General features: G+C 41.7%; 1 protein-coding gene across 1 annotated transcript; it reads left to right on the top strand.

Moving 5' to 3' along the window:
- The first annotated feature begins 7,368 nt into the window (after window positions 1-7,368).
- Window positions 7,369-8,304, top strand: LOC124656033 (pinin-like). Its single transcript, XM_047194845.1, has one exon. The coding sequence runs from the start codon at window positions 7,369-7,371 to the stop codon at window positions 8,302-8,304; it is 936 nt and encodes a 311-aa protein (XP_047050801.1).
- Window positions 8,305-15,371: the final 7,067 nt, after the last annotated feature.

A 15,371-nucleotide genomic window follows, 5' to 3' on the forward strand; every position in this document is an offset into this window, starting at 1 on the left:
TGCTTGAGTGCTACCTTTAAAATTCCATCATTCACCTTTGCAATATATAGCTCATGGGACAAATAGCTTAAAAACTATTGTGGTATTGAATATGTACTTATGCACTTTATCTCTTATTAAGTTGCTTGTTGTGCGATAACCATGTTTCTGGGGACGCCATCAACTATACTTTGTTGAATATCATGTGAGTTGCTATGCATGTCCGTCTTGTCTGAAGTAAGAGAGATCTAACACCTTAATGGTTGGAGCATGCATATTGTTAGAGAAGAACATTGGGCCGCTAACTGAAGCCATGATTCATGGTGGAAGTTTCAGTTTTGGACACATATCCTCAATCTCATATGAGAATAATAATTGTTGCCACATGCTTATGCATTAAAGAGGAGTCCATTATCTCGTTGTCCATGTTGTCCCTGGTATGGATGTCTAAGTTGAGAATAATCAAAAGCGAGAAATCCAAAATGCGAGCTTTCTCCTTAGACCTTTGTACAGGCGGCATGGAGGTACCCCATTGTGACACTTGGTTAAAACATGTGCATTGCAAAGATCCGGTAGTCCAAGCTAATTAGGACAAGGTGCGGGCACTATTAGTATACTATGCATGAGGCTTGCAACTTGTAAGATATAATTTTCATAACTCATATGCTTTACTACTACCGTTGACAAAATTGTTTCATGTTTTCAAAATAAAAGCTCTAGCACAAATATAGCAATCGATGCTTTCCTCTTTGAAGGACCATTCTTTTTACTTTTATGTTGAGTCAGTTCACATATCTCTCTCCACCTCAAGAAGCAAACACTTGTGTGAACTGTGCATTGATTCCTACATACTTGCATATTGCACTTGTTATATTACTCTATGTTGACAATTATCCATGAGATATACATGTTATAAGTTGAAAGCAACCGCTGAAACTTAATCTTCCTTTGTGTTGCTTCAATACCTTTACTTTGATTTATTGCTTTATGAGTTAACTCTTATGCAAGACTTATTGATGCTTGTCTTGAAGTACTATACATGAAAAGTCTTTGCTTTATGATTCACTTGTTTACTCATGTCATTACCATTGTTTTGATCGCTGCATTCATTACATATGTTTACAGATAGTATGATCAAGGTTATGATGGCATGTCACTTCAGAAATTATCTTTTGTTATCGTTTTACCTCGCTCGGGACGAGCGTAACTAAGCTTAGGGATGCTCGATACGCCTCCGACGTATCGATAATTTCTTATGTTCCATGCCATATTATTGATGATACCTACATGTTTTATGCACACTTTATGTCATATTCGTGCATTTTCTCGGAACTAACCTATTAACAAGATGCCGAAGAGCCGCTTGCTCGTTTTCTCGCTGTTTTTGGTTTCGAAATCCTAGTAACGAAATATTCTCGGAATTGGACGAAATCAAGACCCAGGGGCCTATTTTTCCACGAACCTTCCGGAAGACCGAAAGGGATACGAAGTGGGGCGACGAGGCGCCGCCACCATAGGGCCGCGCGGCCGAGGGGGCCCGCGCCGCCCTATGGTGTGGGCCCCTCGTCGCCCTCCGACTCGCCCTTCCGCCTACTTAAAGCCTCCGTCGCGAAACCCCGAGGCGAAAAACCACGATACGGAAAACCTTACCGAGACGCCGCCGCCGCCAATCCCATCTCGGGGATTCTCGAGATCTCCTCCGGCACCCCGCCGGAGAGGGGATTCATCTCCCGGAGGACTCTACACCGCCATGGTTGCCTCCGGAGTGATGAGTGAGTAGTTCACCCCTGGACTATGGGTCCATAGCAGTAGCTAGATGGTTGTCTTCTCCTCATTGTGCTTCATTGTTGGATCTTGTGAGCTGCCTAACATGATCAAGATCATCTATCCGTAATACTCAATGTTGTGTTTGTCGGGATCCGATGGATAGAGAATACCATGTTATGTTAATTATCAAGTTATTACATATGTGTTGTTTATGATCTTGCATGCTCTCCGTTATTAGTAGAGGCTCGGCCAAGTTTTTGCTCTTAACTCCAAGAGGGAGTATTTATGCTCGATAGTGGGTTCATGCCTCGCATTGACACTGGGACAAGTGATGAAAAGTTCTAAGGTTGTGTTGTGTCGTTGCCACTAGGGATAAAACATTGGTGCTATATCCGAGGATGTAGTTGTTGATTACATTACGCACCATACTTAATGCAATTGTCTCGTTGCTTTGCAACTTAATACCGGAGGGGGTTCGGACGATAACCCGAAGGTGGACTTTTTAGGCATAGATGCAGCTTGGATGGCGGTCTATGTACTTTGTCGTAATGCCCAATTAAATCTCACTATACTTATCATGACATGTATGTGCATTGTTATGCCCTCTCTATTTGTCAATTGCCCGACCGTAATTTGTTCACCCAACATGCTTTTATCTTATGGGAGAGACACCTCTAGTGAACTGTGGACCCCGGTCCATTCTTTAATACTCGAAATACAAATCTGCTCGCAATACTTGTTTTTTACTGTTTTCTCTGCAAACAATCATCTTCCACACAATACGGTTAATCCTTTGTTACAGCAAGCCGGTGAGATTGACAACCTCACTGTTTCGTTGGGGCAAAGTACTTTGGTTGTGTTGTGTAGGTTCCACGTTGGCGCCGGAATCTCCGGTGTTGCGCCGCACTACATCCCGCCGCCATCAACCTTCAACGTGCTTCTTGGCTCCTCCTGGTTCGATAAACCTTGGTTTCTTTCTGAGGGAAAACTTGTTGCTGTGCGCATCATACCTTCCTCTTGGGGTTCCCAACGAACGTGTGAGTTACACGCCATCAGGACGCCATCTCTACAACATATATTTGCAATAGTTTAGACTAAGTTTATGACAAATTGAGTTCAAATTTTAATTCAACATAATTAAAAATCTAGGTGAACTCCCACTCAAAACAATATCCCTCGCATTGTCTTAGTGATCACACGAACCAAATCCACCACACCTAAGTCCGATCATCACGAGACAAGGTGTAATTTCAATGGCGAACACTCAAAGTGTTCATCATATCAATCATATGATTCATGCTCTACCTTTCGGTATCACGTGTTCCGAGACCATGTCTGTACATGCTAGGCTCGTCAAGGCCACCTTAGTATCCGCATGTGCAAAAACTGGCTTGCACCCGTTGTATGCACTTGTTGATTCTATCACACCCGATCATCACGAGATGCTTCGAAACGACAAGTCTTGGCAACGGTGCTACTAAGGATGAACACTTTATTATCTTGAGATTTTAGTGAGCGATCATCTTATAATGCTACCGTCGCGATCTAAGCAAAATAAGATGCATAAAAGGATTAACATCACATGCAGTTCATATGTGATATGATATGGCCCTTTTGTCTTTGTGCCTTTGATCTTCATCTCCAAAGCACGAACATGATTTCCATCATCTTCGGGCATGATCTCCATCATCGTCGGCGTAGCGTCAAGGTCAATGGCGCTGTCTTCATGATTGTCCTCCATGTAGCAACTATTACAACTACTTTGAAATACTACTCAACATGAAATTTAAAGACAACCATAAGGCTCCTGCCGGTTGCCACAATACAATAATGATCATCTCATACATATTCATCATCACATTATGGCCATATCACATCACCAAACCCTGCAAAAACAAGTTAGACGTCTCTAATTTGGTTTGCATATTTTACGTGGTTTAGGGTTTTCGAGAGAGATCTAATCTACCTACGAACATGAACTACAACGTTGATACTAATGTTGTCAATAGAAGAGTAAATTGAATCTTTACTATAGTAGGAGAGACAGACACCCGCAAAGCCTCTTATGCAATACAAGTTGCATGTCGAACGAGGAACAAGTCTCATGAACGCGGTCATGTAAAGTTAGTCCGAGCCGCTTCATCCCACTATGCCATAAAGATGCAAAGTACTCAACTAAAGATAACAAGAGCATCAACACCCACAAAACCATTGTGTTCTACTCGTGCAACCATCTATGCATAGACACGGCTCTGATACCACTGTAGGATAACGTTGCATAGAAAACAAAAAATTTCCTACCGCGAGCACGCAATCCAAGCCAAGATGCAATCTAGAAGACGGTAGCAACGAGGGGTTTATCGAGTCTCACCCTTGAAGAGATATCAATCACATATCAATCAACAAACAACCCATAACAAGGTTCAATCCAAGATGAATCATTAAACAATCCTACAATTCTTCCAACGAAGAGTTCGAGTGGTGGAGTACAAAGCTTTGTCTATGGTGTTCCAATATAGCCGTAGTGGTGTCTTTGTTCCTCACTTGTCGATTGGTGTTTATCGTATTCGACTTTCTACTTCACAAATGTTCTTCTCGTTGTTCAATAAGGCGGAGCCGGTGACACCCGATATGAGTGGTGATATAATCAGGAAGTTTGTATGGAAGTTGGCTTCCATTCTATTTGCATTCCTTGAAATGTGCCACATATGGAAATGATCCCTTTATGGAACATTGCAGCCATGAGGTCAAACTTCCCTAATTTGCAGCCAACCTGCAGTAACATTTTCATTTTTTGTGTAAATTTGGCAATTTATTAGTCATTAGTAGGCATATCTAGGGGCGAACCAATATGAAATGTTGAGAATATAAAGCTAGAAATTATGAAAAGAGTTGAGTGTAAAGTACACTCATCAAACTCCAAATCTTAACCCTTGATTATCCCCCGAGGAGGAAAGCATCCGTTATGGAAGTTCAAGCTCAACACTGCATACTGAAATAGGTTAGTTTTCACTTTCGGTATGCAAAGAACTCTTCGACACTTGGCTCATTTTGCTTTAATTGACATAGTAGTAGCATCAAAGGATAATATTAGGTATTTTCTAGACCAAGTTATTTAGAGTGAAGTAATTTCCGAGTCCGTTGGAGGGCTAGTACTTATTTACAACTCCATATACCTTATTTTTGATAGGCACCACCGATTAAATCTAAAATAAAGAGTTGGCATAGTGTCGAATGATATATAGAAATTGAATTAATGCAGATTGGTATGCTTTTGAGTGAAATGTTGGAACTAAAAGGCTTAACTTCTAAGGAGTACACCAATTTCTACACAATGTAACATGTTTCATGTTATATTTTTTGTTCCAATCGCAGCCGAAATGTGGTTTTATGCCTGGTGGATTGCTCACTTCACATTGGAGTAGTTGGCTTACTTTTTTATGCAACTATTAGAAAGATACATTTTTATCCATTTTGATGATTTGATGTGTTAAGGTAAATTTTGAAAATTTGGTCCTTTTTGGATCTTTTTGACAACAAAACTGAGTATGTTAAGACCCGTAAACTATGAGTGGGAGATTCTTTTGCTTTTCATTTAAAAATATTTCCACAATAACCATGTAGTTCTTTTTATATAATTTTGCATGCCTAAATTTCTTGAAGACTACCACATTAAGACAATTCCAGACCTTTGCACTATAGTCTCCCTGGACTTATTCTATTTTTGTTATTTTGAAAGCAGGGACAATATGTGCAAACCAAATAAAGTAGAACAATAGTTAGATGACCAACTTAAGTCAGTTAATAAACACATTGACCTACTCAACAAAATATTAATCAATTTAAAGGAGTTGCACAAACTTATTGCAACTAATCAATATCAGTGACAAGTATCTAAATTGGGTCTTAGGATTGTACCTCGCGAAGATGAACTTTCATGGTCCGCTAGTAGGTTACCTCCTTAAATCTTGGGTCAGATCACCTAAAACTGCTGAAGGTAGCAAGATTGCATATGGGTGAAGGTTTAAGAACCATAAAAATGAGTGAAACAATTTGTTTGATTTCTTAAAATAAAAGACCAAGTTGTAAGGGAGCTTAGCGGTTGACTTTTTAGGAGTTGCATGAGAGATCATTGTGGTGACAGATATATATGGTATCCGAGAGTCCACTCATGACTCCATGGCGTGAGCTTAGTCGTCATCGGCTTCGTGGTATATTGGGAGGCAGCTGCGATGTACTACATGATGTTAAATGGAGTCTCTTACGTGTACCAGATCGTCATATGTTGCTCGTATGAGTGGATGCACTTGTACTACTATCTATCTTCCCATCTATTTGTGTTTTTGGAGACGTGTCCACATATGGATATGTATGATCCATTTTTGAATCTTGATTGCACCTATGTGGCCCACCTCTCTGAGTTCACATGAAATCTATGAAAGAGATTCCAAGACATGGAAATGCAAATCTTGAAATTGATTAGTCATTAGTACGAAATTGTGGGGATAATCCAATGTAAAATATTGAGAATCAATGTTGAAGTTCGGAAAGGATGAGTGTAAAATACAATTATCACATGCATGTTTTCTCTTACACCGATGTCGTGGCAGCCCATACCGCTCCCGCCCCATCATGCATGGTTTCTCTTCCCTTCGATAATGATGGTGCTTTTTGGTTTGGTTATGCGATGGTCTTGAGAAGCATTTCCATTCCCCCTCGGGATGCTATAGGGATTTTCACCACTCTCGTGCCAGGTTATGCCGCATTTGGCTTTCTTGGTGGAGGGTGTGTGAAGTCTCGATTTGAAGGATGTTTTGTTCTCCGACTTTTGGTCAGTATGTTTGTGTGACCGACGGTGTGTTTATCTATGGGTTCCATTTCTTTGTCGACCCATGGGGATATGTTCCCTCCATGTCCGGGTTTCGCCCGGTTTTTTCCTTAATTATGCAACTCCTTTCTTCTCTATATATGGGTAGTGCTTATGCATGTTTATCCAAAAAAAAAACATGCTTGTACTTGGTGAAACCTAGACCAATATCTCAATGCCCACTAAACGCTAATATGTTTAAGTTTCTGAATGAAATTTTAAGAACACCTACGCAAGTTTGTTGGTTCAAGAAAGGATGATTCACTAACATTCGAGACCTAAACCCATATCCACTATCACACATGACACACCTAGTAAATTTGAAGTTTTTATGTAGTGATTGAGAATGTATTTTACTTTTGAAACTTTATGCCATAAACATAGCTTAAATGCCTATCAAGGAGAACTAAGACTATTGTGCAATTATCGTCCACAACGTTAGGTATTTGTAAGCTTGAGGATGATATAGAAATATGATTTTTTATCCAGGATCACACATGGAAATAACACGAATAGTTTATGTTGCATTATTATGTTTATGCCCTTAAAAGCTTGACACTTATTATAAATCGGAAGGAATATGTGTACATAGAAAGACGTTATAAACTTGTAATCATTAGAACCTTTACCTAGGACATTCATGTTTATCTAGGGGCTAAAACAAAAAACGTCCTGGAACCAACCTTCTCCTCCATAAGAAGAGGCCTCCCCACCTTCTGATCTCAACCATCCCCACCGCCCCATTCGCAGCCACAATGGCAGCCGCCGCGGCCGACAGAAGCTCCGGCGACTACTTCGCCGTGGCTTGCGGCGTGGCAGGGGAAAGCGCGTGCTCCACTTCCTTCTTCAGCGCGCCGCCCAGCCCAGCCCGCGACCCGTCGTTCCATGCCGCCGCCGGTTTCTGTTTCAGTGCGCCGGTGAGCCCCGCGCGAGGCGCCGATGGCTGTGACTACGACTACGACTTCGACTTCTCTTCGCAGTTCCCTTCGCCCGCTGCCGCCACAATGTCATCCGCCGACGAGCTGTTCCACAACGGCCAGATCCGCCCAATGCGGCTCTCCTCCTTCCTCCTCCGCTCGCCGGCACCCCCGCCTCTCGCGGACCGCCCCACCGGCGGCCGGTTGATGCCCCTTGAGGCAGCGGCGCCAACGGACGAGCGCGGCCGTCTCCGGAGCCGGTCCGTGCACCGCAAGACCCGCTCACTCTCCCCATTCCGCGCCCGCTGGATGTCGCCTTTATCTTCGCCTGCTCGGGGGAAAGATTCTGTCGAGACGCCGACATCAGCTTCGCGGTCGTCGTCGTCCTCCTCCAATACCTCGTCCGGGTCCTCCTCGACCTCGAGAAACTACCGCCGGTGGCGGTTCTTCAAGAACCTCGTCCACCAGAAGAAGCCCGACGGTTCCAAGCACCGACCTCCAGCTTCGCTTCCGCCGGCGCCAACGCCAGCACGCCCCAACAAGAACGCCTCGCTGGCAGCTCCCAAGACGAACACCACGCCGGCGGTGGGGAGGCGCGGGAGGAGGGGGTCGGCGCACGAGCGGCTCTACGAGGCGAGGCGGGCTGAGGCGGAAGACATGCGGCGGCGCACTTTCCTGCCGTACCGGCAGGGGCTGCTTCTCGGCTGCCTTGGGTTTGGCTCCCGCGGCTACGGCGCCATGCACGGCCTTGCTGCCGCCAAGTCCAGGCCTTGATCGCCGGCGCCTCCTTGGACTCTATTAGCTCAGTGTGAAGCAATAGTAACTTAAAATAAGCTTCCTAGTAAGTATTGCCGTGGCAAGAAGCCACGACCTGGAAAGGAAAAGTTGACTTTTGTGTATAGAAAAAGGATTAATGGGCTGTTTTATCTCTTCTGCTTTAATTTTAAGGTGATCTAAGTGTTGACTTTGGAAGAACAGAATTGGTGAATGGAACGTTTGTTCAAGTGTTCATTTTTTCAGGAAGCCAGGAACTGAAAGTATGCGAAAGTGTGATTTACTTTTACATTTTCAATTTTGTGTTGCTTTTATGGAATATAGTTACAGTCACTAAGTGTTCATTTGATTCATATGATAGAAAAGTCATAGAATAGAAAAAAAATATAGAATTAAGATGTCACGCCTAGTTGCATTTTATGTGAAGATGAGTTCTCGTAGTTTTTATGCAATATGTTTCAACGAGTCAAAGAACTAGTGTAGAGAATTCCTTATAAAATCTAAATCCTACACAAATTCTATACGAATTATATAAATCAAAGGAGCCTAGAGAGGCATCCAGAGGTGAGTAACAAGCTGCAAGCATCTTGTTCCCTTCATCAACTGAAGATAATGATGCACAGTTGTTTGGCGAGCTTCTGGCGGAACCAGTTTCCCTTCTTTTTGACAGCAACTCCAAGAACTAGATTGAAATGACAGAAAACCGAACAGATAATGAAACCAATGCAGGCTGTGTTGGTGTTGCAGCCCTGTAATAATGCTGCTGTGAAGTGCTCCTACATTGGGGTTTAAATTAAGCGCGGGGACAGTTGACAGGACATGCTAGTACTTCTTTTCGATCGTGTTGCTTCTTGGCTTCAGTAACTTGTACCGAGACATACTGTAAAAAACAACCTGTGCCAAGACATAATCATCACACCATGGTGGTAATGAAAATCGAAACAGTATGGCTAATTCACCTCAATTCGTTGTTGTTGTAATACTCTGAACTTTTCTTGCTTCTTCACAAAACCTTGGTTGGTAAAGGTTCATCAGCAAAACCTGAGCAAAGCTGATAAAATGATGTTCACCCCCGAGATACAATCATCAAAGACAGAGGATGTGCACTGCAGGACTAGTACTTACATTTGTGATTTCAGCGCAAAGAGACTGACAAATGCAGGGTAAAACAGGGTAGCCCTGCACTGCAGTTGACCTCGCTATGGCAATGGGGAACAGCGTCACTCTCCTTGTTCTCAACACAAGAGATCTGGGAACTATTGATATGTTATTCTTCACCCTTTTTCACTGAATACATCCTTCTGGGAGCAAGCGAACGGAGACATGTCACTGGAAATCTGGATGATGCAGCAGGATAAGATGAGACTAGTCACAATGCACAGTATCATATAGAAGTATCATGCGTATGATACTTCTAAATGTTAATATCTCCACAATGCATGGTATCATATACTAGTATCATAGTCTCTATATATTAATTGTTTTGTAGAATCTCAATGCAAATATATGTACAAGATTTACTTGACATTAATTTTTCTAGTAGTATGTGCTATGATACTGTATCTACCTATGATACTAGTACCCTCTCTCTCATCCTTAATTGCACTGCCACATTAGCATTTTGCATGCATGGAATGCATGATACTACCTATGATACTCCCATTGTGGCTAGTATGAGAGGTGATGCTGTGTGAAATGTGTACAGGTAGTACTGTGATAGCCACTTGGTTGGTACATGTAGTAATGTGATAGCCACACTTCAATGCAGCACGGTAATCCTTGATTGGGTGGGATGGGATAAGAAGGAAATGGAACTGAGGCTAGCCATAGTGCTAGTATCATAGCTAGTATCATGCATATTGGTCCCACAAAATGCTGATGTTGCAGCTAATTAAGGAGGAGAGAGGAGATTAGAGTAACATAGGTAGATACTGTATCATAGCGCATGTCATTAGAAAAGTTAATGACAAACCAATCTTATGCACAAATTTGCATTGAGATTCTAAAAAAGCAATAAATATAGCATGACTATGATACTACTTCATGATACTAACCATTATAGAGATACTATCATACACAAGTATTATATGCATGATACTACTACATGATACTTACCACTATGACCAGCCTGAGTTATCTTCATCATCCACAGGGCAGTTAAGGGCCTCATTTAAAAGTTTTTATTTTTGTTTTAGATTATTTTAAGTTTTAAGAATTTCGTTATATAGTTTGATTTGCACGATCGAAATTTCTAGTAACATTTGTGCCTCTGGGAGTAGGATTTTTTTTCATTGACTGTAACCTCATATCACAGCACGTTGTATTCAATCTTATAAGATTCAAGATGGTACGATGCTGCAATACCATGTTATTATCCAAAAAAAAGTCTTAAATGATATCTTTACTTTTCTAGAATCCTCAAAATCAAAGAGGTACTGATTCTTGTAGATCTACTACCCTAATCTTGTTCAAAAGACTCACCTAGGTCTCAATCTCTCAACCTCTCAACAGACTAAATGCCAATGTGGATTCACCCGCCTGTCCAACATGCCAAGTAGATCTTGTTTCCAGTTACCAAGCATCCACAATGTTGTAGTACATCTGGCCTCAAAGTTATCGCTCTCCTCTTGATGGTTGTGGGTTGGCTATGCAGTAGTAGTAGAAGTAAAAGCCTTGAGTGCAGTCTTTTAGCTCCCAGGATTGGTGGAGTTAGGAATTTGCAAAAACTGAACATTTATGTTTGGAAGTCTTCTTTTTTTGTAAAAGTCCTCACATAATCATGAAGAAATGAATTGATATGTGGACTACAATAGAAAAAAGCAAATGTTTGGATCTATAATAGAAAATAATACATCCATTGTGGATCATCTGGGGGCTTATGCCGGGTTTTGATGGAGTGCAAGTGTTGAACCTCTCCATCTTTAGTGTAGTCATTTAGCACTTGTCCCACTTAGGTTTTGTTGGATTTACTGGTCATTCCCTCATTTGGTTAAACCTTTGTTTTATGATTGTACGTAATAAACATCGTAATAATATAAGCTCAGATGGCAGATAATAAAGTTTCATTTTTCTAAAATCAATTATGGATGTCGCACTTGTCGCATTTTCATGGCATTCATATCTCCGTGTTGTACAATGTATCTCGTGTAGTCCTGTGTATACCTAGAAGACACAAAATTGAGGTCTGATATCTGATGTGATCAAACTATATACTGTTGAATATATAAGCAAATATCCATATGAAATAATCCGTACAAGTAATTGATAAATCATGACTATGTAAACAAATAAAATAAACGTGCAATCTAGTAAGATAGATGACTAGATCATATCTAAAGTAGACAAACCGATCGCATCTACCACATAAACTAGAAGAAAAAATTCTAACAGAAACTGAAAAAGAAACGACAAGATCACATACTTCACAGCAGCGTCGTTGTCGCCCATGTTGAGGTTGTTGAAGAAGTCGCTGAGGTCCGGGAAGAAGTTGTCGGTGTGGAGGAACTCGTCGTCCGATGACGATGTCGTGATGCCAGTAGTCACCCGTACAGGTTCACGAGAGGCAGGGTTCCGGAGACCTACTGTCCCGGCAGTCAGTGCACGCCGACGGACGGGATGAGGAAGACGAAGGCAGCGACGCAATGAACTGAAAAAAGGTAGTCGCATATGCGTCTCGTCGTGGCGGCTAGGGTTGCGCAAAGTCTTATGTAGTGCGGTTCAGGAAGGTCGTGGGGCGCAGCCCACGTCCGAGTCGGCACAAACCACGATCCAGAAAAACCGGAAGGCGAAACGGCTGAGTAACGCGTCCGTTAATGACTCAAAATTGATTACACAATTAATTTCCCAAACAGCAAAAAGATAGGCTCGGCTCGGCGAGAAATCCCGCAACCCGCGTCGTGACGAGGCGAGTCGGGCGGCGGGGGAGAAGGAGTGCGTGAGGGCTCTCTCTCTTCTCACTCACTTACTAGGAGTAGAACAGCCCACCTTATATACCACTCTAACTCTCTCCCAACTAGTAATGTGTGACTAAACTTTAGCCCCCACTAGTGCTACCACTGATTATTGGAATGGACCATGTGAGTTTCAGAATTTGATAATGGGCCATGGACCAAAGGCCAAATGCCCAAAATTCCAGCATATACTTGCTCCCACCAGATAAGTTAGTATTAAGTATTTATCTTTTTTTTGCCGGGAATTATTGTAATAGGATAAAACACGGTTTCACTTTCATCAGATAGTATTTTATTCTTATATCTCGTTGAGACAGACATATACATAAGAAAAGATTTCAGGAATTATGTGTTTTAGGCCTTGGACCCGCCTCGATGAACGTAACCCTTTTTGCTCCTCGCGGAATGGCCAACCAAATGATGGTACTTAGACAGTTTATTTATCCTGAGCTGTTGATGATACTGCTACAGGATTTTTACCTGAAGACCGGTGGCATCTTTTGACTGACAAAAGAAGCCGCCTTCTGCTTGCATGCTTCGAATGATGACGGCAACCTTAAAATGCCCAGATTCTTCGACCCAATGAAAAGAAAACATGCCCGAATTGTTAATAATCTGATCGTCTCGATCTCCGCCACCAATATATGCAATTGCTTTGGCAAAATCACTTGATCTGCTGAATGGTTATGGGTTGTTCAGCACTGAAAGAAATGCATCGGTTCATCCTCTATGGATTGATTACTTAGGGGGACCAAAGATGGATAAAGAGGAGTCAAGAATTCATAAACTAATCCCAAATTCCAAATGTGCCAATCATGTGATCGTATAAACAAAAGTATCTTAATTAGCTCCACGTTTCAAGAAGGTTTTCGCTTGAAATGGTAATCATTCGGTGTTTGACAACAGCTAGAAAGGGATTATCATTTTATTTATTGTTCTTACTGGTCCACTGGAAGAACAGTGCTACTCAAGTCTTGAAGAACATGTGGAATTCTCTCCACTATTTTCGCAAGTTACTGCAATACATGCTGATTTGAAATAGATTTAGGCTAACATATAATATTTCTCTATCAACCAATATCATAAATATGTTTGGAAATTTGTTAGATAGACTTTACAAGAAAACTAAGCCTATAATATGTTAGCTGATATGGAATTGCAGAAATTATATTGTGCTTAACAAGACAAAAATGTTTCATTTTTTGGACGTTATCCGTGTGATTACACGCTAGATTCAGCTATGATCCTTGCTCATCGCGCCGGATCGCCGGGAGCTTATGGCTTCCGGATGCACCCATCAGGACGGCAGCACCGGATATTTTCAACGGGTGGCTGGAGGAATTTCAGTAGATAGCCGGATGCCTAGATACTACTATATGCTAGATATTTTCATATAGTTGGTTTATGTACCGATCTTATGTGATACTTAAATTGTAATGGAGGTCAAAACAAGAATTTCACACCGGAGTTCATCTCAGTCTGTTGCCAAGAATAGACTAGTAAAGTATAGTCAACCAGACCACAAGCTTTTAAGACAACACCTTCAACAAGGGGATGACAACCAACAAGGGCTAGATCGAGACTTTCGTTTTGGAACTCAAAGTTCCATCATAGGTCGACTCAAAGACATAGGCCAAATATTATATACAACTGTATTGTCGATCGTAGAAGCCTGATCAGCGGCACATAGAGCGTTCCAGAAAGCACGATCGTAGGATCAACGAAGTGTGGACACTAAGGATGTCAATTTTACACATGGGTACGGGTACGTGAGTACCGTACCCACATAGGGGAGGGTATGTGCATATTTTTATATCCATGGATAGTACCTATACCCTATGGCACGGGTATAGATTTCGGGTACCCATCCCTACTACATAGGGAGGCAGCGGCGGATCTAGGACAAAATAACTGGGCGGGCCAGTACACCGAATTAGACCAAAATGTGACGTTTTTGGCCAAATTTTACTGGTGTTAGGCTTAAATCTCTCTAGGCTGGGTGGGCCATGGCCCAGTTTTGCCCCAACTAAGGTTCGCCGCTGTAGGGAGGATATGTGCGTATTTTTATACCCATGAGTAGTACCCATACCCTACCCATTAAATCATAGTAGAAAATGGTTATAGCCTTATACCCATGGTTATATCCATACCCTATTCGTTTATATTGGCATGTGGACATGTGTGCAGCCATTTATTGTGTTTGTGAATCTAACTTGAGTTGTCATCAGTTGTCAATTTGTCGTGTGACTCGTTTACTTATGATTTATAAGTGTGAGATTGTGATTTCTAATTTTTGATAATTGCCATATACTCAACTATCTGTTATTGAGTTGAGATAAAATTTTTTTTGTCAAATGTGCTTTCGATGAGTGTAAAATTGAATAACTTTGTATCATTTGATCTACTCACTGGGTACCGGTATAGGTACCCAACGGGTATATGGGTGTGGGTAAAATTTCATGCCCGCGGGTACGGATATGGGTAAGATTTTATACCCACTGACTAAATGGGTATGGATGGCTAAGATAGAAGTGTGGAGCCAAAAGAATGGGTGTTGGGTTTCGGATAGATTGGGCACAAAAACACGGTTGTGTACTCATGGCCCTCGTGGTGGAGGTAACACCCCTACTCCTGCAACGATATGTATATGTGATCTCACAGTATACAAAGGTGCTCCTTGAGCTGTATGATCTCACGAGGGAGAAGCTCTAAGCTAGAAGAAGCTACCGTTGCTTTCCCTAGGGTTGTGTTATTGCTGAAGTGATCGATCCCTCGCAAAGGGTCTCATGGGTCACCTTATTGAAGGAGATATGCCCTAGAGGCAATAATAAAGTGGTTATTATTTATATCTTTATGTTTATGATAAATGTTTATATATCATGCTATAATTGTATTAACCGAAACATTAGTACATGTGTGATATGTAGACAACAAGAAGTCCCTAGTATGCCTCTTAAACTAGCTTGTTGATTAATGGATGATTAGTTTCATAATCATGAACATTGGATGTTATTAATAACAAGGTTATATCATTATATGAATGATGTAATGGACACACCCAATTAAGCGTAGCATAAGATCTCGTCATTAAGTTATTTGCTATAAGCTTTCGATACA

The sequence above is a fragment of the Lolium rigidum genome, chromosome 5, assembly GCF_022539505.1.
Source record: "Lolium rigidum isolate FL_2022 chromosome 5, APGP_CSIRO_Lrig_0.1, whole genome shotgun sequence".
Taxonomy (NCBI): Eukaryota; Viridiplantae; Streptophyta; class Magnoliopsida; order Poales; family Poaceae; genus Lolium; species Lolium rigidum.

Coding starts and splice junctions, on each gene's coding strand:
- LOC124656033 (XM_047194845.1), top strand. CDS start 7,369: ATGGCAGCCGCCGCGGCCGACAGAAGCTCCGGCGACTACTTCGCCGTG.